Genomic DNA, 22,840 nt, shown 5'->3' on the forward strand with positions numbered 1-22,840 from the left:
CCAGCCGCGGCCTTGCCCCGCGTGCGGCCGGCGCGGCTGGCTGGCCAGGCCGTAGCTAGGCCTGCAAGCTGCAGCAACCACCCGCGTGTAGTCCCGGCCTTCCTCGCCCCCACTTCAGAGCGTATGCGAGGTGCTCGATGTTTTGCCTGACCGAACAGCCTTGCAGGAGAAGGACAAGCTGGTGACCGAGGTGATGCGCTACGTGCTTTTCAAGATGCAACAGACCTATACCTATACGGCAAAATCTACGAAGGCAAGTGAAGGGGATAAGATTATTTGAGTTGGTTTAGGATAACTTCATGGTCTGATGTTACCATGTTCCTGGTTTCTTCCTGTCACTTTTCAGGGGACATCTGTCATCAATTGAAGTGGCTGGGTTTCAAGAAGAATGATGAGAAGCAGGCACTTCTTGTGCAGCAAAGGTTGGTTTGGTTTGTGCTGTGGAATATGAAATTCATGGCATACACTTTCTGAATGAGAAACTTGTTGGGCCAGATGGCCACGTTATGATGTATGAGCTTGCTAAGAGGGCAACCACCAGTGTGAAGCTTAACACTACATTTCACTGGTACGTATGCATTAGCGTTTAAAAATAATGTTACAGATTTTCATCAAAGGCTTTATCTCTAAGATCAAGAGTGGTATAATGTCATGGAAACATCAGCCTCCAGAAACCACAATCATTAATCCTAGCTAATTATTTGTTTAAAAATCTATTCAATTTACAAAACAGAGTGCATGTTGCTATTCTCTTCTTACGGTGATGCATAACACAATTTCTACATCTAAATCACACACAGTAACAAATGATGCGTGCGGAAAGTGCACATGCTATGAACTTGAGTTTCATTATACAAGAATATTATGCTTGATGGGAGTGGAGACCATGTTTCTGTATATGCCACAGCTTGTGCTCAATCATGTGTAATGGTAAAAGAAATCGAAAAGGAAAACACATCATTGATGTGATTTCTTTATTTTGTGCTATCATCACATCATTGATGTGATTTCTTTATTTTGTGCTATCATCTAGCTGCAGTTTCATCCATCATTTGGCCTTTTATAATTGCACCAATTTTTCTCTGGTAGATAGATAGATAATTTTAACAACAATCTTGATTGCTAGCATTTGTAGGTGCATCAAAATTCCTTAGGTAGTAAAATAGTAGTTGTTTTGAGAAGGGTGATCTATAAAACAATCACTTTTAGAATGCTATTCATAACTACTTGAGTTTATATCTTTAAATAAAAAATGCATAATACATGTATACATGCTTTAAATCCTATTCATGCTCATGTTATTCCTGCCAGAGTAGAATTGCAATATTGGATCTGAGTACATGCAACGTGTAAACATTTGTTTCAGACAATGAAATGGTATAGGCGAGTTAGCGAGTGTACCTGAAGTAGATGTGCATGGTGTTCTTGCTGCTCAGCTTCATCCCAGAGAACAAGCTCGTGGTCAGGTTGTTCTGGTGATTTAAACTATTCATAGTATCCATCTAGATTCTAGATTGGGTTCATTATTAGAGCATGAAAAAACTTCCATTGTTTCTGAAGTGTAAGATTCAGGAATAAGAGTTGCACATTTGTATTTTTCCAAAATATTTGCACAATACATTAAGTTAATGATGAATTCCAAGCATTTTCTCAATTCGTTAGTCATGGTGTCTGTGTTTGTATTTGATTTTCTATGTCTTATATTTAGATCTTAGTACTGAAATAAGATGTGCTATATTGGTATCATTTCATCTGCCTATTTTTAAATTTTACATGACTGTTTGGTCCTAATTTTTTTAAATATATATGTGTTTGTATTGTTAAAATATAATAGGGTGCGCATAGCGCGCTAAATGTTCTAGTATAAAAAAGGAGCATGCAATATTTATTTTCTTTTTGAAAGGAGCGTGCAGTTCCTATTGGCCGCAGCCTTTTAGGCTTGCAGTTGCGGCGCTCCAAACGCCAGCATCTTTTTAAGAAACCCGATTTGGATGTGAGGTGAAAGCAGAGAGACATTTGTCGGCCGAAACGGTGAGGAAAAATTCAGAGGAATCGAAGAACATGCGCCCTTCCTCCTGCTCCGTTATCACGGCACCGTAGCGGCTGCCATGGACGTGGCTCCTCTGCTCGAACAGTCTGATCACCGGTCGTACTAATAACACACGCAGTAACTGTGTGGAAAGATACACAACAGTTTTCCACTTCAGCTCTGCCCATCTGATTGCTCTAGCCTAGCGCGGAGCTGCTCCCTGCTCTGCCCTCCTGTGCAATGCGCATGCGGTTTCCAAACACCAAACGTTTTCTGACTGAAATCCAGATACAGCCATCTGAATGGCATGCCACACAAATGAAAAGCTCCCAGATTTCAGCTGCTAGCCTGCTGCTCTGCAAACAAACAAACAGACGAAGAGGAACTGGCTTGTGTATCGCCTTGCCTGCCCCTTGGTCGCGACCGGCTCCATCCCTCTTCCGCCCGCGCTGGGAGGGCGACCTGCAGCACCTGTGAATGGGGTGAAGCTCCAAACAGCTGTTCATCCGTTCCTCAGTCGTCTGGTAGCACCATGGATGACGAATCGCTGCGGTCCGGGAAGAGGAGAAGACGGGATTGCTTGCCACGGGCCACGGCCAAGCCGGCCAGCTCGAGCTTCAATGGTGCGGCTACTCGCACGTCTCGATTCGTCCGACGAACGGGGGCGCCTCTGCCAGCCTCCACTCCTTGTCTCCTTGCTGCGGGACTCAGACGGGTCGCGGAGCTGGTTTTAGGGCCTCGCCTGATCGTGATGGTGTCTCGCGCTTGCTGCTGGGACAGACCGTGGAAAGGGCGGCGGTAGCCGGCGGCGAAGCGGCGCGGAGCGGGAACCCCATCCAAACCAGGGGCCTATATGCAAATATTCGGGTCGCGATACAAATTAGGCGGCTATATGTAAAACGTAAGGGTATAATTGTAAATATTTGGATCTTATTATTCGCGATCCAAAATAGTGGGCTACTTGTAAATGTTAGGGGTCTTTATGTAATTATGCGGGGGCGTCGACGTGGGGTCGCCGGCCGCGGCCATGCGCCCTGCTCGCTCAAAGTCTCGGTCCTCGCGCCACGGGCTTCGTGCTACCTGGCGCGCTGCCGGAAACGGCACCTAGCTGCATGGATGGTTCTATGTTTCCCGATTTCGACGGCTCAAGCTCGCTGCCGCGGGTGCGAGCACCAAGTGCTCGACGCTTTGCGCACAAGGACCACCACGTGCTCAACTTGCCTTTCCATCTAAACAAGCGCTCTGCAGTTTGGACCCGTGATGTTCACTGGCAGAGTTGGTATGCTTTCAGTTGTGCTGGAGATGTAGAGGATTCCAGTTTTCCTTTTGTATGACACTCGACACTACGGCCAATAGCTGCTACTGCAGCCAGTTTTCGGCTCGGAGAAGAAGGCTTCATTCATCTCCTGCTGAAGCTTGTGCTGATGCGGCGCAGCGTGACCTCGCCGGAGTTCACCCGAGGCGCGCCATTCGCTCGCCGTCCTTTTCCGATCCAGCATCAAAATCTCCGCATGCTTACACGGGGCCGGCCTCCATGCCGCTAGCTGGTCGGTAGAACCGCCCGACGACGACGTCGCCGGAAACCAGTGGACGCGACACACGTACAGAGCGCGCACGCCGCTTATATTTATCGTCCTGCAGCAGAGAATGTAAACTGCCACCGTTGTCCGGCGCTGCCAGCACTGACGCGCGCGCCCGGGGGGGGGGGGGGGGGGGGCGTGGTGTGTCGCGGGGGTGGCCGGGCCCATGACGGCGACGCCGGCCGCCCGGCTCTTCCCAGCCACACGAGCGCAGGTGGCAGCGCCGGATTGGCCAGCCGCCGCGTATACTCGAGGCTGAGCTCAAGGCCGCCGTCGAGCCAGGTGTCACCTCCGCTGGACGCGTATGGGCGCGGAGGAATACGTATGTTGCGTAGGAAAAAGGAGGTTCTTCTTCTTCTTCCATGAAAAGGAAATGGAAGAAAGGCGGATTCGGTTGGGGTTCAGTACTGTGGCCTTGTGGAAATGGCGGGCAGGCAGGCGAATGTTCTGTAACCCTCTCCGCTTCGCTGTCATGCTTGTCCTCGTCAGGGAGAGTGACCTGGCGAGGTCTGGCCTCCCATCCGGAACAGGCCTAAAGGGCGCGTGCTCATCACTTCATCAGCTCATGGCCAATGCTAGGGACAAACGGCCAATACCGGCCCTTTTAATTAGGTCATGTGGATGAGTATATTGAGGAAGGATCAGGGCATCAGGCAACGAGAAGGGAACAAAATCACACAACTCAGCAGGATAACTCACAGAACAGATTAAAGCTAGCAAGCTCTGTTCATGCAAAGCGCTCTAGGCTCTAGCTAAATGATCCCAATGATCAGCCGTGAGTCCTGCGTGAGGAGTTTCTCGTGGTCCCAGTCTCCCAGAAGGGCAGGATTAGTAAGAGAAGGAGGGCGCTTGCATTAGGGTTGGGATGGGAACGGTAGAGAGCATGGCAAGCTCGCCGGAGGGAGCTGGAAGCCTCTGGAGTTTTCTCGCAGGAAGTGGGGGCGATCGAGGAGGAGGACAGCTAATGCCGTCACGCTCACCCAGCTTGTAGGTTGCAACTAATCGAGCCCGCGATAGGAATCTCGATCGATCTGTAGGTCCGTAGCTGCTAGGGCCCTCGCTGTCGTCGTCGTCGTCGTCTGCCTCCGCGTGATGCAGCGCCATGATTCGCTGTCGTCTGTCCCTGTTGTTAACCATGGCCGTATCAATGCAAGTCTCTGAGCATCTCCATTGGCGGATAAGTACTAGGCCGATTTTCCTTCCTTTTTTTTTCTTTTTCCCAGCAGATGATGCTGCCGGGCTGTTTAGTTAAGCATATCCACGCCGTCTTCTTTTCTCATCGGCTGAATAATGTCGCGTCCCATGCCAAATGTGCGCCACATTTTCCAACTGGCGATGGGCAGTTGGAATGTGCAGCAAGCAATCAAGAGCATGCATGCTTGACTTCAGTTTAGAAACTTCTGATGAGCTTTTTATCGTTTTATTTTAGAGGAACATCAAGAAGCCAGCCCCGTTTAGTTGCCTGAGGACGATGACAGCCACGCTGACAGCGCATGCGTCGCCGTGCGCTGGCCATATTCTGGGCCTTTTGTTTCTACCTGCACAGATGCTTGTGCACTTGTGCTGCCCATTGTTCAGTGTTTTCTTCACGCTCCATGACGTGTTGTAACCTTACATACAGCCTAGCCTATGCTCATGTACTGCCACAAAAGCTGGACCACTGATTGCAAGCACCGGTGGTTTTGTGCTTTCAGCATACGTCAGGCTCTTAATTCGCTCACTAATCCTTTTTTTCAGAAGGTACAGTACGTAAGCACGAAACCTTATTATAGAATAAGGTGAATAGCCCCTCCGGTTGATCACTGGCCACCAGTTTGGGTTCGGCGTGACATAATGATGAGGGCTTAGTCGGTTGTGGGCGGCAAAAATTATAAGCGAAAAAACTGTAACCAGAAATGGAACCCTTATCCCTCTCTAATAATGTAATCAGGCGGTCGCTAAGCAAGCCATCATTGAGCCGACGAGCTCGTCCTCACCCCTGCACGAGCCATATATACCTCGCCTCTCCCGTCCCCTCACACCACTCAACAAGGAAGCCGCAGATAAAGCAAGTGCCGCGCCATAGCAGCAGCCTGAGCTGAGCTCGCAGCTGGTCGGTCGGCATGGCGAAGGACATCGAGGCGTCGGGGCCCGAGGCGGGCGAGTTCTCGGCCAAGGACTACACGGACCCCCCGCCGGCGCCGCTCATCGACGCGGAGGAGCTCACCAAGTGGTCGCTGTACCGCGCGGCCATCGCCGAGTTCGTCGCCACGCTGCTCTTCCTCTACATCACCGTGGCCACCGTCATCGGGTACAAGCACCAGACGGACGCGACGGCGTCGGGCCCCGACGCCGCTTGCGGCGGCGTGGGCGTCCTCGGCATCGCCTGGGCCTTCGGCGGCATGATCTTCATCCTCGTATACTGCACCGCCGGCATCTCGGGCGGGCACATCAACCCGGCCGTCACGTTCGGCCTCTTCCTGGCGAGGAAGGTGTCGCTGGTGCGCGCGCTGCTCTACATCGTCGCGCAGTGCCTTGGCGCCATCTGCGGCGTGGGGCTCGTCAAGGGCTTCCAGAGCGCCTACTTCGTGCGCTACGGCGGCGGCGCCAACGAGCTCAGCGACGGCTACTCCAAGGGCACGGGGCTCGCCGCCGAGATCATAGGCACCTTCGTGCTCGTCTACACCGTCTTCTCCGCCACCGACCCCAAGCGCAACGCCCGAGACTCCCACGTCCCGGTGAGTACACACACTTAATTACTCTCCGGTGCACTCGTAGATATATTCGCAGTAGTATACGCACAGTAGAACAGTCAGTGAACTGTTAATACATTAGTTGGTTACTGCTAGTGCACGCAATACCGGCCGGGTACGTAGTCGAGGTGACAGATCACTAAAGATTACAGTACACTGTAGAGTTTATGCATACGGCCAAATAAAGGCAGAAATGGATGCTAGATCCTGAACTTAGCAAGTGTTGATAAAGGACTTTAGCTGACGTACTAGCCCTTTGGACTTAGCCTTGGAAGAACTTGATTTGTCCACTTCGCTTGCCTCAAAAGAAAAAAAAACTCATGCATTAGAACTTAGTTAGTACCTAGCAAAACCTGAATACAGATTCATCATTGAATAAAAAAACTATATTCGTCGAAAAAATAAAAAAACTGTGCAAGTAAGTGTAGGTCCTGTGGGTCCTCCTGAGTTCGGTGCTAGAGTGCAGACTGCAGAGGTTAACAGTAAAAATTAGAGCGCAAATCACTTCAGCGCGAAGTGTTTACAGCAACACAAAACCTTTGTGCCGTAACTCGTAAGCGAGTTGGGTAGAGCGGTGAATTAAGCGTGCAGCATAAAAGCAACATCCTAACAAATTGTACCCACTTCCTGAACATCTAGTAGATATACAAAGTCTGAATTTCTGCTGCCGCCTGTTCAAGCAATCAGTATACTTTTGGAACACACATATACTTAGATGTTCAGACTTCAGACAGAACATAGCAACCGGCAGTTGAGTATTTTCAGGCCACATAATGCATAATTAAGCATGCCACGCAAGATACGCAGCATATCAACGGTCCCAAATCCTAGCTGTGCAGAGCTCTCAAAATCAGGCGCATGTGAAGATGTATCTCCCTGCCGGATGCATGCATGGATCGGCACTGCATATGCCGATTAAGCAGAGAGGAAGATTCTCTTGTGCTTAGGCAGCAGCAGACGCAGCAGCGTCTGTCTTCAGTTGTCGTCCCTGTCTTGATCGCTGTCTCCAGTACAGCGAACGTGAGGTGGCCAATCGCAAATGATTGGCACTTCTTCATGCGGATTTAATTTAGCCTAGATGGGAACAAGGTGGAAAGTCCCAAAAGGAAATTGTGGTGGAGCGGGAGCTTGTTTTGCCTTCAGATTTGGTGACCCATCCCTTTCTAGGCCCGCAATTTGAAAACCTTAAGCTCTTTTCTGGAAACGAATATGAAAAATGATACTGCTTGTTTTGCCAGTAGCTGTTCGGTAATTGCATGTAGCGGATGAAAAGCTACAAAAACTAGCACTGGAATATTATTTCATTATGAAATTGAAGTTACTAGCTCTGAGATGTTAACTGACGGCGAGCTAGAATTTAACTGTGGTTTTCCCTCCAACCTATGCAGGTGTTGGCTCCCCTCCCAATTGGGTTCGCCGTGTTCATGGTGCACGTGGCCACCATCCCCATCACCGGCACCGGCATCAACCCGGCCAGGAGCCTGGGAGCCGCGGTCATCTACAACAACGACAAGGCCTGGGATGACCAAGTACGTACACTTGATCACCGGCGTTTGTTCAGTCATGATAATTATTAAAAATGCCGCCGCGCCATGCATATGCCTGACTATTTTATTTGCATTTTCTCATGCATGAATTCTCTAATGCAAATTAACCAACGGCTCAGGATAGGCCTCAGCTCAAGACTAGATTGTTAATCCATCTCCATCACTAGTAACACCACTCCATTATCTAGTACAGCTGTTTATATTAGCCTGTGCATGACATCTGCACCACTCGTTGACACAATATACAACCTAATCCCTTGCCACACCCTCACTACCTTACATACGGACACCTAAAAGATGCCCAACATTTGTTTGGAACTGCCAACAACCCTCTTGTGCATGGTACACCTTGGCTTGGTCAAGCATTTAACTATGCTCCCCACAACCATAATCAAACAAGTCTCTTGAAGATAATGTAAGCGAGTAAAAGGATTGCCTAGGATATCTTACATTATGCACCATGGAAGCATCAATGGTGTAGTTTTTGCTCAGAAAAAACCGAAGCTGCGGCAATCTAGCTCCACCACTCACTGTCCATCCGTGTCTGCGCGTGTTGTTTTGTGCAGTGGATCTTCTGGGTGGGCCCGCTGATCGGCGCCGCCATCGCCGCCGCCTACCACCAGTACGTGCTCAGGGCCAGCGCCGCCAAGCTCGGGTCCTACCGGAGCAACGCCTAAGTCCGGCCGGCCGCCGGCGAGGAGGGGGGCCACCGAAGTGTAGATACGCGCGCACGACCGACGCCCGCCTCCGATCCGATCCGTCCGTTCATCTGCTGCCGCAGTTCGCAGTAGTCGTGTCATGCACGCGGGGGTCTCCGCACCGTGTTTCGATGTGTTCCGGAGTCCGCCGCCACGTCCGCTTTGCTGCTGTTTGCTTCTTGAAAAAAATTGTGATATATCTTTGCTTTTCTGCATGTATATGTATTCCGTATGGAGAATTTGGAAACAGAGTTATGTGAGGTTTTATCTATAATCAATGGAGCAGTGCGGCATATCTTTATATGTAGATTTCTCCCAAACACATTACAAAATCAAATACAGATAATAAGATATAAATACATACACTCACCTCTGTAAATAGACCTACGCGTATCCGACTATCACGGAGATTTTCCGAAAGACTACAAATATCCGTACTACCACTAACAAGAAAAGAACAATTTTTCAAAAAACATTCTAAAAGAAATAATTAGCTGAGAGAAATTTGAATCAGGATGGATAGGTGCCACCTTATTTTTTCTTTTTACAGAGCCTAATGAAACTTGACCTGCAACTTTATGAACTTTGACGAAAAACGGAAAAAAGAGAAACCTCAAGAGGGATCAACGGTATGAGTTGGGCTCATGGCCTAATTCGGCAGTTCCCGTTTCTCTCTCTTCTTGGATCTATTAGGCCGGCCCAACGCATCAGCCTGCGCACGAACTCGCGCGATCGGGGGGAAGGATTGAAGGAAGCCGCCCGCATCGGAATTTACCATCCTTACGGCTTATCTTAACTTCTACGTATTTACTACTTGTGAAGCTAATTATTTACCAAAATCGGCAACATGGCACGCCAGTTCAGTCAGCCAACATGGAGCGCACGTGAAAAGATCTCAGTGCTCCTACCTTTTTCCATCCACCGTTCTTCTACCTCCGGCTCTCTCTCTCCTCACGCCATGACTTCTCTGCTTCTCCCTTCTCTCTTCCAATGCAGGACGAATCCACCACCACCTCCATCGATAAAAAAATTGCCATTTTTTCGATCCATTCCATACTTGTTGACTCTGATTTTGGATTGGCTGCGGCGGCCGCACCGTCACGCCTCCGGCGCAGCTCGTCCAGGAGCTTCCTCAGGGCGGCGGCGCCCACGCCGTCGCCCATGAACACCTTGGCAATGTCGGCGGGCGTGATGCACACCCCGGCGGCGGCGAGCAGGCCCTCCGCCTCGGCCATAAGGCTGGTCACCGCGTCGGGTCAGCGTCCGCTTCCTCGCAGCCCTCGTTGCCGACGCCGAGGTAGTTCTTGGCGAGCACGCGCAGCGCAGGGGCCGTGCAGTAGCCGAGCTTGATCTTGCGGTCCATGCACCCAGGGCAGTCGATGTCCTTGAGGATGACGACGGACTTGGGCGTGGTGGAGACGAGCAGGCGGCGGCGAAGCGGAGGAGGTCTGCGCGGATCTCCTCGTGGAGCGCCCGGTCGACGGTGAGCGTGTCTAAGGTGGACGGGTGCGCGAAGGCATGCGAGTTCCCGAGGCGGTGGTTGTCGTCGCCGGGTCTCGTGGCGCGGTTGGTGTAGAGCCTGCACCTCATTGTTGAGGCCGCCAGGATGCGGTGGTCGTGGATGAGGTTGCGGTGCTAGCGCGGGAACTGGAGCTCGGGCGTGGAGGTGGAGTCCGGGTCGACAGCGAGGAGGAGGGCCGCGCGGCGGAGGCGTGGGGTTGGGTCGGAGGGGAAGGGGAGCGCGGCGAACAACGTGCGAATGTTGTGGCGGCGCACGGGCAGCGGCGCGGAGAGGGAAGCGGGGGGAGGGGGGCGGCGCGGACAGAGGATGGAGGTGGAAGATGACTGGTGGGGTCCCGCAGTCATAGAGATATGACTAGAAAGATCATTGTATACTCACATACACAGAGCGTATGATGGTCTTTTCGCGTACTCTCTCCACGCTGGATGGCTGAACTGGCATGCCACGTCGGCGATTTTGATAAATAATTAGCTTCACGTGAATACGTAGAAGTTAAAATAAAATAAGAGTTAGCTTTCCTCGCCACTCCTCGGCGGACGCCCATGCCGAATGCTCCAGTGTTCGGCGCAGCGCACAGGAATTCACGGGGTCCTATCGAGCGCTAGGGTCTGTTTAGTTACATCCGCGAAAAGGAAAAAAAACTGTAAACGCAAAAATGCTAAAAGAATCTTTCTAATTTAAAGTATTAAATGAAGTCTATTTACAAAACTTTTTGCATGGATGGGTTGTAAATCGCGAGACGAATCTAATGAGACTACTTAATCCATGTTTGCAACAGTGATGCTACAGTAACCATCCGCTAATTATTGCTTAATCATGGATTAATTAGCATCATTAGATTCGTCTCGTGATTTACAACCCATCCATGCAAAAAGTTTTGTAAATAGACTTCATTTAGTACTTCAAATTGGTAAGATTTCTTTGCAAAATAAAATTTTGCATTTTTGCCTGTTCTCCCGTGATTGGAAAATAAAATTGGTAAAATTTTGCCCCTAATTCCCCTGGCCGTCGCTCTCCCGTGACCCGCCTTGATGCGCGCGCATGCGCGGGCGGCACCGGCCGTGACGCCCGAGCAGCGCGGAAGAAGGCGACGCCCACCGTCGTGGCGGCGCGGAGGAATGGGACGTGCACTCGCGGGGTTCGCGAGGAGAAGCTGTGGTAGACCACGAGGGTCACAGCACATGCACGGCGCCTGTTCGAGAGAATGCCTGAACCAAGGTGTGCCAGTAAGGTAACGCTCCCTTGGTTTCCTCCCTCCGTTTTGTATCAAATGCTTCAGGTTAAGAGAGAGTATAAGAGTTCCAGTTGGTGTGTTTGCTGCTAATTCAGCAGCAGATTTCTGCTTTGAATCTAGCATGTACAACCACTACGAGCAATTTCTTTTATCTGGGTGGGCTGATTTTTGTGGCTTCTCTCTTTTCGTGTTTGGAGACGGACTGCGAACCCTTGACTGCAGCAAGGAGACAAGGACATCCACCACCAATTTTGAACATCTATATCATTATTATCAGAAGTGCCAGGCAGAGGAGTCACAGGTTGCGGTGGGTAAGACAAAGGTACGAGTATCTGGACGACTTCCTTCCCACATGGTGACATGGATAGGATGAATAGGTTGACTCTTATTTCTTCCATGCTGATCAGCCATTTTGGTTTTATCATATTTACTACTTAGCTAACGTGAAATGCATAGCATCATGCAAGCTGTAAGGCAACACATGACAATGAACTGGTGCAAGAAATGCATGGCAACATAGTAATGAACTGCAATATTTTTACAAACTTGTTAGACAAAACTCAGAGACATGTAATTATGCCCTTATTTAGAAAAGCCCCTGGAACTATATACAAGATATTCAGACCAAAGCTGAAAAGGAAGCGAAACTTCGATAAACCACCCAAAAATTCTATCTGCTGCATACAAAATAACAAGCTTTTTTTTGGTTCTGTTATTGAATTAGCAAGTTAGACTCCCGGGAAGCATCCATTATTGAATATACAATCATCATGCATTATCTTACATTTCTCACTAGAGAAGAACGTTCGTCCTAGAGAGGGTCAATTAAATTAAACACAAGGATTTCCCCCCAATAGCTGCTGCAATGAACTTGCCTCACTTTGGTGCATCACTGCTCACACCAATGTTGTCAAGCCATAGCACTAATTGATGTGTTAATGGCCTCAGTTTAGGCGAATCACTTACGCACAGACAAGCAATGTCAATCGTCTGCATCATTTCCCTCTCAAACTTCTTATCGTACATTGCACGGTCCAAAACATCAGCTTCACGGTTTTCCTTTTTCATATGTGTAACCCACGAGACCAACTCCCGAGCTCCCTTTGGCTTGCACATATCTACAGGCCTCTTTCCAGTTAATAACTCCAGAAGTACAATGCCGAAACTATAAACGTCACCCTTGAAAGTGGCTACTGAAGATTGGCCATACTCAGGGGGGATGTAACCTAGTGTGCCAACTAGGTCAGTTGTCACATGTGTAGCATAGGGACAAATAAGCCGAGCAAGACCAAAATCAGCCAAATGGGCTTCAAAATTCTCATCTAGAAGGATGTTACTTGACTTGATGTCACGATGGAGAATATGAGGTTGGCATGACAAATGCAGGTACGCCAAGCCTCTTGCTGCTCCTTTTGCTATCTGAAGCCTTCTTGGCCAAATTAATTTTGAGGGACCATCAGGATTTTCATGAAGCCAATGGTCTAGGCTGCCATTCTCCATGAAAGAGTAGATCAGGAGTCTGTCACTGCCAATCCTGCAGTAACCTTGCAGAAGCACAAGATTGGGATGCTGAGCTTTTGATAATGTCTCCACCTCTGCTTTGAACTCCCGTTCCATCTGACCAAAATCACCTGATAGTCGTTTGATGGCGATTGTTGCTCCATCTGGTAATGTTGCCTTGTAGACTAGACCAAAGCCACCACAACCGATGATGTTAGCCTGATCAAAGTTGTTTGTCGATTTCAAGATGTCACTGATGGTTAATGCCTTATCATCCTTGTTCTGAAACAGAAGAACCAGTGAGGCTGGCGCCAACTCGAGGGCTCTATTAGTATCTGTGACAGCCTTTACCATATGGTCCTGCCTTCTAAAGCTATTCTTCAGCACAAATACAACAGCAATAGACAAAATAAATGCTGCTCCAAGTGCAATACCGATAGCTATTCCAAATATGATGCCCTTATTCTTTCTCTTATTTGTTGCAACCATTGTAGGAGCAGGAATTGAATGACATGGGCGTAGGCCTAGGCGAACGCCACAGAGTTTGGGGTTACCCTCATAAGAAGAATTACTGAATGTCGAGAATTGGCCTCCTGATGGAATGATACCATTCAGATTGTTGTATGCCACACTGAAGCTTGATAGAAAATTCAGCTTTGTTAATGAAGATGGGATGCCTCCTGTAAGATTATTATGTGATAAATCCAAGGATTCCAAGCTCGACATGCCTGATAGATCAACAGGAATGACACCAGAAATATGGTTGTTGCTGAGGTCCAATACATGTAGGTTCTTGAGGCTTCCAAAGCCCGGCAATATGGGACCTGTGAGCTTGTTATGGCTGAGAACTAGAGAGGGTGGGAAGCTGCTAACCTGATTGTACTGCAACCCTTTGCTTGTCTTGTTCCTTTTAATGAAGAAAGGAAAATAATCGGTCTCTGTAGATTGCTGTAAGATGTTTCTTGTTACAAGGCCCTTCATGTTTTTCAAGCTTTCTGGAAATCCTCCAGTAAGTGAATTGTTGGACAGATCCAAATAGAACAGAAACTCAAGATCACCAATCCATGCAGGAATATTCCCGGCCAATTGATTCCATGACAGATCCAGCACCTTCAACTGTGTGAAATTAGCTACCCATGGTGGTACCGATCCTGAAAGATGGCTATTAGCAATGACAAACACTTGAATGTTGTGAAAGCCATGTATCCCAGTCATCGGCAAGGCCTTCCCATCATGGAAGTTCTTTGTGAGCACGAGGCTTATTAGGCTTCGACAGTCCTGAAGGACAGATAATGCTGAAGGCACATTTGTGAAGCTGTTGTTTGAAAGTGAGAGGTAGGTTAGCAACTGAAGCTTCCTGAAACCAGCAGGGATTTCACCACTGAGGTTGTTTGTGGCAAGGTTCAGGCTTCTCAGATTAAGGCAATCCGTCAAACTATCAATTGTGCCAATGAACTTATTTGTGCCAAGGTCGAGTGAGCTAAGTTGTGTCATTGCCGAGCAATTGAGGTTGATCTCTCCATTCAGCGAATTGTTCCTCAGGTACAGCATCTTCAGTGACGGCGCATGGCACAGCGACGGAGGCAATGGTCCCCTGAAAGTGTTGGACTGTGCAGAGAAGAACTCCAACTTGCGGAGGCTACCAAAAACATTTGGAAGGTACCCATAGAATGAATTGAAAGATATGTCCAGCCTAGCAAGGCTGGACAGATTTTCAAACCTTGGGCTCATCCTTCCAGAGAGCTGGTTCTCCTCAAGTGACAAGTTCTTCAGAGATGGCAGCCTGAATAGATCATCTGGCAACCTCCCGGAGATGCTGTTGATATCGACATACAGCTCCTCGAGCTTTGTGCAGTTCCCGAAGCCTGCTGGGAAGTCCCCTGTGAAGAGATTGGACGAGAATCGCAGCACCCTGATTGCACCAGAGGACTCACAGATGCTCGGATCAATCCGCCCGGCAAAGGAGTTGTACCCTGCGTCGAACACCGCGAGCTGCTCTGAACCACGCATCCTGGGGTGGGAGCCGACGAAGTTGTTGAAGGATATATTGAAGAGCTCGATCATCAGGAGAGACATGTTGTCTGGTAACGTGCCGGCGAGCTCGTTTAAGCTGAGGTCGAGGTGCTGCAGCCTCTGGAGCTGGAACAGCGGTGCTGGGACGGCACCACGGAAGCTGTTGTCGGAGAGGTTGAGCGACTGGAGCTTGTCCAGCTGCGCCAGCGAGGGAGGCAGCTCGCCCCTCAGCCTCCGGCCATGGAGGTCCAGCCCGACGACCCTCCCGCTGCCGTCGCACGTGACACCGGTCCATGCACAGCAGCTAGCTTCAACGGAGGTGTAGTTTGAGAACACCCAGCCGCCGACGCCTCCTCCCTCGAGACCTTTGGAGAAGCCCTCCAGGGCTTTAAGATCACCTGGGTCGCAGGAGCTCAGGTTCTGGGAGTTGGCTGGAGACAGGAAGAGCAGCAGGACCAGGACAGACGACCAGAAGAAGAAGCTGCGTGGGCATGCGCTGGTGCGTTGCATCAAGAAATGCTCCATGGAAGCAAGGCGGCAGTACAGCGATGCCGCTGGGCGGGGAAGAAGGGCTTCTTGCTCGGCCTATTCAGGACCTTTACGACACCTAGGCCATATGGTGCGTAAAGCTGGCCTCGCCTGGGCGCTTGCAACCGAAGCAACAATGGAGGGAGGGAGGGAGGGAGGGAAGTGATGAGGTGGGAGGGAGACGATGGATGGGACAGTAGTGTTGCAAGGGAGGTCAGGGGAGGACGGCGCGGCGTGCGTCGGTTTTGACTTGTGATTGTGCAGGCACTCACCCGGCCGTGTGTGGCCTCAGTTTTCCTCGGCGAATTGATTGTCCTTTTCAACTTGCTGAAAGAATCCACGGTCGGAAATCTTTTGACCTCTGTTCAAAATTGGCCTAACCGTCGTTCTCAGCCTGCCTTTCTCTCCCCATTTGGCTGCTCTGATGGGCGCGATTATTATAACCATCACGAAAGCAGACCACTATCCCGGGATGGAACCTGCATACCGGATAGATTTTAATGGTTATTGCCCCGGTCGAACGAGTGCCGCCTTTGTGCCCATTTTATCCAGAAATAAAATATAGCCGTCCCCGTTATTGAAGATATCGTGTCACTGAATGCTTAGAACAGGGGGAAAACATGGGTTCGGAAGAAAAAAAGTAATTACGGAAAGCATGTTTAGTTGTGGAAATAGTGAAAGAAATGGGTACTACAGTAGCTTGCTCCGTGCAGTTGCTGTGCTATCACTGCTTGTCCTTGCCATACTGACCGGAATGGTTTTTATTGTGCAGGGCTCATTCCGCTGGGGGTTGGGCGGGCTGGGGGATGGCGATGGAAGGGTTGGCAGCGAAGTCAACCGCCTGCGGCAGGGGGCACGTGTGGCGCCGCCGCTTTCGGCCGCGCCAGCGCTGCGGCGGCCGGCCCCAGAGCTGGGCGCCCCTTGGCGGGGACGAAGCACCGGCGGCGAAAATCTTCTTGTGAACTCTGCCCTGCGTTATGGTCTACAAGGTCCGGACAAAGCCGCCGGCGGCGGCGCCGCCGCGGACGCGACGATCCATTGGCAGGCAGCAAGTAGCATGTTGGATCTGTTGGTGGCTGGCATGGCATTGCCGGCTGACTTTTTCTTTTTTATCTGGTTAGGTGTCTTTCTCTTCAAGCCGTGCTACACTCTGGTACAGTGAAACTAGTACGGGGGCCATTGACATTGACACGCGCCACCATTATCGCGTCAGGGAAATGAAAGAGACGCGATTTTGATAGATGCAGACACACCGATAGCCTGTGGGGCGATATAAAGACAGGAAAACATGTGATTCTATTGAATTTCTCTCGTACGTCACGGCGGACCGGAGAGAGGATTGAATCGCATCCGATGTCGGTAACAATTTCCCCCCTTTTTTTAGTGTTTTGTGTTCGTGTTTACCTTTTCGAGAAAAATCATATTCGTGCTATCGGGTTCTGCCTTTTTTTTATTCATGGATTATCGATCTTTACTTCATCCGAACACTAAGGTCCTCTGCTTTTTCTAATGCTTGATGGAAATTGGTGAGGTGGACACCTGGGCGGTACATTTGTTTAATCAAAAGGACAAAACGAAACGGAAAAAAATTATGCAAGCACTCGACCTAAAAACTAAAGCAACTTTACAGAGGTTATGGCAGATGTCCATGCACCACCCAAGCATTGAGGTGATAACGGATCGTGACCCAGTACTCTTTTCATAATCAAACTTGACAGTTATATATATTATGTATATTTAGCTTGAAATTAATAAAATTAGAACCCAGCTTTTAGATTATCTAGACTAAAATTTAAAGCTCTTTACCACTCCTACCCAAGCATATACACGAATGTGCACCAAGCAAGCTCGACATACAGGGGATTTCCTTCTGGTCTAACCACATGGTTTTCTCTCGGCGATTGCTTACTTATTTGACCGGCCTCAGTAATAACTCAATTCAACCTCGCACACTTGACACTTGACAGGGACATGGGCCAAGTAAGTAAAGGAACGAATAACGGACCGACCAGTTGCTGTTGCGATTTTCACCGCTCGAGTGCGCTTGCCCGTCCATGGCCACTCAGGCGTCGTTGCCAGTTACCTACCGTAAGTGCAACGCCACATGCGGCGGCGGCGCAGCTTTTTTTTTTTCTATCTCTTCCTCCTTTTTACCTTTCTTTCCGTCCCCGCGGCACGAATGGCCGGAGTTGCGCGTGGGGTTACCGGAGCAGCTTGCTTTTGCACGAGCGGCGTCTGGACTCGGGAGTTCGCAGACGAGAGGACGTGGTGGCGTGGCGTGCCCGCAAAGGTCGCCGTCGTCAACCGGCCGCTCTGGTGTACTCGGAACACCGGCTTTGAGATGAGCAATGTCCCCGCCGTGATCGTCCGTACCGGAACTCGATCGCCGTCCCCGATCCGCCGCCGGCGATCGAGCCCCGGGAGTTATTTTCTCTTCGTTAGCTAAACATAAGCACATCATCATCATCCCATATAATTTCTCGAGATATTTCTGTTGCTTGAACTTTGCTAAGGGCTTACTACACACAGCAGAGCAATCGACCTAAGATATTCCGTTACATTTTTGCCTTTTGATAATAAGCATTTCCCTTTGGGTTGGGAGGACCTGATCGGCGATCTGACTTTGCTAGTTTAATTCCGCTCGAGTGCGCGCCTCTTTTGCCAAAGGGCCTCGACGAAGCCAGGCGAGAACATATCCGCACGATGGGCTAACAATGATTACGCTAATCCCAGCTGCAGAACCGGGTTCCCGCGCCTAATGGTGCGCCTTATCACCCTGCACACACGGCCACCCTGGGGATCGGTGATCTGATCGGTAGCCAATCCCCCTCCCGCGACGACGGAGATATTGTTAGTTTTTCTTCTCCTTTCCCCGGCACGGCGCAGCAGTGCGCGCACCGAACGGCTCCATCGTCCTCCTCCATCCGATCCGGCGGCGCCGGCGCCCTGACAGCACCTGCGGGGCACGACCACGAACACCACCCGCCCACCCACTCGCGCGTGCGCTCGACGTGGCGCGTTGCCGCGCCGGCCGCGCGCGCGCACTCGCCGCCGGATCGGGGCTGAAAAGGCCGGGGCGCTTTGCTTTGGCTCGGCCACTCCGCTGGCACTCGGGTTCGCTTGACCGGCGGCGCGGCGAGGCACCGAGAGCGCGCGGAGGACATGCGTGCCGTCCCCCCGCGAGGCGAGGCCGCGGGAGGCCGGCCGGCTTTATTTCGCTGTCGCTACCTAACCACACACAACGAGAGGGCGTCAGAGCAGCCCATCAGAGACCGCGTAGAAAGCGCGGTGCTTCGTGCGCGCCTTTTTTGCCCGTGTGTGGTGCTCGGTCAGTCAGCGTGTGTGCGCAGTGTGTAGCTAAGCTAGGGCATCGTACGGAGAAAGACCTCGTTCGCTTTGGAGTTTGGAGTTTGGCCTTTGGGTCTGTGGCCGATCCGAGTTGCCGTTGCGTCACTCCTCGTCTCGTTGGACTTGGATACGGCTAGAGGAGGTGGATTGGGGTGGGGGCATGCGTTAGGGTCACATACGGGGTTTGTCCATGGACTCTCGTCTGCCCCATTGCCCCATTTTCGTCGAGTGATAATCAACTGCCAAGTACTCCTACTTCTGCACAGCATGTGTCCGTACATACGGATAGAGATACCTCCGGGTGTCCAACCTGAAGGGCGCGAGGTTATCCGTAACCTCGTCCTAAACCTTTGGGTGACAGTGCGTACGGCCCGGGCCTGACAGCTGGGGACATAGTCTCCGGACCTCACCCCGTGCTCTGGCAGATCCGGCGCCTCCACGTACCCACGAGGACAAGGTGCTCAAGAACGGCCACCGCGGGCCCAAACCCCCGCGGGGTGGTTCGGTGCCGCCACGTGCCCTAGAGGAAGTGGCTGCTAAGTCAGCTCTGCCACGTGTCCGGTGCCCCAGAGGAAGTGGGCTGCGCGTGCCCGTGACGGGACGTGGGCTACCCACTGACACGTTGGGCAGGTATGTTGACACCACGGTAAGCCCGCCTGTTACCGACGCGGCGCGTCGCATCACCGTGCTCTGCGCGCGGGCGGGCGGCGTGTAGTCACATCACAGCGCCGCGCGCGTGAGCAAAGGGTAATTATAATCTGCTACGGGGCGTGTAGCATTTAAGACTCCAATGTGTATGTATTTAATATGTCGCTGGGCCCACCTGTCGGGTGCCCGCTCAGTATACGCACTCCCTTTGAGCCTATAAAAGGGAGAGCGCGCTTGTTGGAATACAAGTTCTCTTGGGTTCACTCAAGTATGCCCTTAAAGTCTCACAAGTAATACAACACACAGTGGATGTAGAGTTTTACGCTCTGGCGGACTAAACCACTGTGTGCTTTCTGTGTTCTTACGCCTTTTGATCAAGCAATCCTTGATTTTCCCCAAACTCTTCCTAAACTAGAATTAGACGGGTGCATTCCGCCACCCGACTGGAGATTTTCTCCGACAGCATGGTCTTCTAGATACTTGTCTGAAGAAGAGGGGATCGACCTACTTAAAAAGAGCTAAAGCGCAGTCCAACATGCATGGCAACTTGTACACACGGTCTACCGGCATGTCTGAGCTCTCTGCCTTTACTAGCTAGCTATCTGCGTGTAGTTGAATGGCGCTGGTGCCGCATTAGTGCCGGTAACCGGTAAAGAAGCCGGCGCCACTAACCTCGGCACCTAGCTACGACTCGCCAACGAGATGTGCGGAAAGAACGAGCGATCAACACAACGAGTGGCCGTGGCGGGGGCTATTAGTAACCCGCGTTCCTGCCATCAGCTTGGTCGCAGAAGGGGGGATTAATTTTGGTGGGCCGCTAATTCTTCTCGGGCATTAAATTTCATCGAAACAAATATTAAAATTTGTTCAGTTGGATCCAATCTTACCATTGGAACGAAAAAGATATTTCATTCCATTGGAACAAATGGTAAAAAATGTTCCATCGGAACTTCCAGGAGGAAAGAAAAAGAAAAGGGAAGAAAAGAATTAGCAAAGCTGGGCCTAAACCACCAGTGGGCCGCGCAGCGCGGGCGCTTCTGCGACCAGTCGGCACGCACCCGCGCGCGCGACTCGGGATATTGAGGGCCGGGGAGAACAGAAAAAGGTTCAGTGCAGGCCGGGTCTAGAGTGGGGCACGGTACGTGGCATCCATGCCTGCCAACCACCACCACTGCTCGCCCTCGCCCTGCTACCGTGAGCTGCAACGCTTGCTAGCCCAAGTCGGTTGGTCGGTCTCCAATGGTCAAGTAGACAAGTAGTGTTGGTTTCGCATCAAGGACGGTGGCCGCAGGCCGAATGCGTTCGACGTTTGGCGTTGGGGAGTGCCATCTGCCATGCGTGCGGCACGTTGGTTTGTCGGCTGATGACGTCACGGGCAGAGACTGAAAAACTGCGGGCTCCAAGGGCAGGAGGTGATGCGCTTCTGGTTGGTTGGAGCCCAGCTCCCTGGCCGGTGAGGCGCGGTGACGCAGACCGCAGAAAGAGTGACCGCTCCCCGTGCTCAATGCGCGATCTCCTATTGCGTCCAACAGAGACGCGACTTCTTTGGAAATCGTCAGAATATGATCTAGGACATGCGGTTTTTCGTTTTTTGAGAAAACAGAGAGTAATTTGGCTTTTTTATTAAAAAAACAATCCTCCGAAAAAGAAAAGGAAAAATAGACTGACAACGAGCCTAGCTCTGGGCCGATACGGCCGAGTACTGAGAAAATGGGCCACGAGAGAACTGTGGGCTTTTAGCCCCTTACTCTAAAACGGGCTCCTCCGTTGCATCTTCTCGGTCTGTATGGCCCATCTCATATTCATTGCCTGGACTTTTCCACGCACTGCGTGTGTCGGCTTGCCTCGCGGTAAAGCACTCGAGCGAGAATGTGTGGACTGCGTTGGACACACGGTTTCACCAACGCACTGAATTCTACCGGCGACCCTTGCCTTGGTTCGCTGTCGGCAGTGCGCTCTGCTGTCCCTGTGGCCCAACCCTTCGCCATGGGCATCCACCAGATAGATCCACACGCGCCCTTCTGCTTGCCGATCGATGAGATCAGGCCCCGGCTCCCTCCGTGCCTCGTGCACGATCCACAGAGAGCCAAGAAGCTGCCAGAGGCCATTCATGCCGACGTGTATTCGACTAGGCAGGACTCCAGGGATAGCACTAGCAAAGCTGCTGCGACCATAGCCTCTCATGGACTGGACCCGATCGAGAGGCTCCATCCAAGCTCCACGTCCGGCCGTAGCCCCGCCTGAGCGGCAGCGCGCATCGTATCGCGTGCCAGTCCTGCAACCTGCATGCACCTACAGTACTCAGCTAGAGTCCAGCGGGTGAATCCGGCCCGTGAAAGGGCACAGGGCCTACACTGTAGCACATCGAATTATTGTGGCGCTGTCCTGTTCATCCAGAACCTTGGTGACGATCTCAATGCGTCGAGAAAACCACGACTTTAGCTTTGCGATTGAATCCTGTTCTAGGTTATGCTAAACAGCTCGCGCTCTAAACATCTACTAACCTCAAGCTCGACGCCGACGCTCTATATAAACCCTCCCTCTGCTCCCATCCATCCCATCCCTTGCTCCTGCATCCGTCAACCTTGGTGCTTCAGGTCGACCTCGTCACCGAGGAGATGGCTCTCTCTCGCCGCATGGCCGCGCCCGTCCTCGTCTTCCTGCTCCTCCTCGTCGCCACAGGTGCCTGCTGGTTCTACCTCGGTGTGCCAAGTGTGTGTTGCCGTGCTCGTCCATTGTTCCTAGTAGATCGATTGACCTCTCGCTTTTTCCTTTGTTTGCTTTCATTCGCGCCGTGCAGAGATGGGGCCGGCGACGGTGGCGGAGGCGAGGCACTGCCTGTCGCAGAGCCACCACTTCAAGGGCCTGTGCATGAGCAGCAGCAACTGCGCCAACGTCTGCCGGACCGAGAACTTCCCCGGCGGCGAGTGCAAGACGGAGGGCCCCACCCGCAAGTGCTTGTGCAAGAGGATCTGCTAGCCGCCGGCGGCACTGGTCCTCCGGCCGTTGTCCGTGCGCTCTTCGTTCTCTTCGTCGGTTCCTCATGCACGCTGCGCCGTGACGCTGCAGCGGGCTGCAGTTTCCTCTCGCCTTGTTCTCTTTTCTTGGAATAAATTAAACTCGGTGCTGGTGATGCCGAGGTGTGATGCATGTGTAGCGTGTGGAACATCTCACTGTTGTTCTGCATCCGTAGGCACTCTATTAGTAGGCAAGATGATGTAAATTAAAGGTCCTCCTTTCAACATTGATGTAATGCAGTTTCGTGCCAGATCAGCTTAATTAAGTGCGGATTTTTCTTTAATTATCTTTATATCGATCTCGTGCCAGATCAGCTGTTAAATATAGTGTTAGGTCATGTTTGTCAGTTCCAAATTAAGCATTTGACTAATCCAAGGTTGAAGGCAGCGCTGTATAAACATGCTCAGATTTGGGCTTAGATTTGGGCCGGAAGTTCCTTCCAC

The 22,840-nt window shown here is 51.2% G+C and overlaps 4 protein-coding genes and 1 long non-coding RNA gene across 6 annotated transcripts; 4 read left to right on the top strand and 1 right to left on the bottom strand.

Moving 5' to 3' along the window:
* Positions 1-344: 344 nt before the first annotated feature.
* Positions 345-1,646, top strand: LOC112873843. The gene is made up of 3 exons (XR_003224834.1): positions 345-422; positions 496-568; positions 1,367-1,646. It is a non-coding gene; the product is annotated as an uncharacterized LOC112873843 (long non-coding RNA).
* Positions 1,647-5,613: 3,967 nt separating this feature from the next.
* On the top strand, positions 5,614-8,889 carry LOC112890775 (aquaporin PIP2-4). The gene is made up of 3 exons (XM_025957634.1): positions 5,614-6,326; positions 7,730-7,870; positions 8,455-8,889. Exons 1-3 carry the CDS (start codon positions 5,712-5,714, stop codon positions 8,563-8,565), a joined length of 867 nt encoding a protein of 288 aa, XP_025813419.1. The 5' UTR covers positions 5,614-5,711; the 3' UTR covers positions 8,566-8,889.
* Positions 8,890-11,113: 2,224 nt separating this feature from the next.
* LOC112872409 lies at positions 11,114-16,657 on the top strand. 2 transcript variants are annotated; one of them, XM_025935487.1, is made up of 3 exons: positions 11,114-11,339; positions 11,540-11,664; positions 16,156-16,657. In XM_025935487.1, the coding sequence occupies exons 1-3, from the start codon at positions 11,313-11,315 to the stop codon at positions 16,343-16,345; spliced, it is 342 nt and encodes a 113-aa protein (XP_025791272.1). In that variant the 5' UTR covers positions 11,114-11,312; the 3' UTR covers positions 16,346-16,657. The 2 variants fall into 2 exon arrangements, with proteins under 2 accessions (XP_025791272.1, XP_025791269.1); XM_025935484.1 differs by having other exon boundaries at positions 11,114-11,334.
* Positions 11,836-15,722, bottom strand: LOC112872399 (phytosulfokine receptor 1-like). Its single transcript, XM_025935478.1, has one exon. The coding sequence runs from the start codon at positions 15,378-15,380 to the stop codon at positions 12,219-12,221; it is 3,162 nt and encodes a 1,053-aa protein (XP_025791263.1). The 5' UTR covers positions 15,381-15,722; the 3' UTR covers positions 11,836-12,218.
* A 5,005-nt stretch (positions 16,658-21,662) lies between the features above and the next one.
* On the top strand, positions 21,663-22,683 carry LOC112902196 (defensin-like protein CAL1). Its single transcript, XM_025971135.1, has 2 exons — positions 21,663-22,061; positions 22,180-22,683. Exons 1-2 carry the CDS (start codon positions 21,998-22,000, stop codon positions 22,356-22,358), a joined length of 243 nt encoding a protein of 80 aa, XP_025826920.1. The 5' UTR covers positions 21,663-21,997; the 3' UTR covers positions 22,359-22,683.
* Positions 22,684-22,840: the final 157 nt, after the last annotated feature.

Source organism: Panicum hallii, chromosome 1 (genome assembly GCF_002211085.1).
Source record: "Panicum hallii strain FIL2 chromosome 1, PHallii_v3.1, whole genome shotgun sequence".
In the NCBI taxonomy this organism is placed as follows: Eukaryota; Viridiplantae; Streptophyta; class Magnoliopsida; order Poales; family Poaceae; genus Panicum; species Panicum hallii.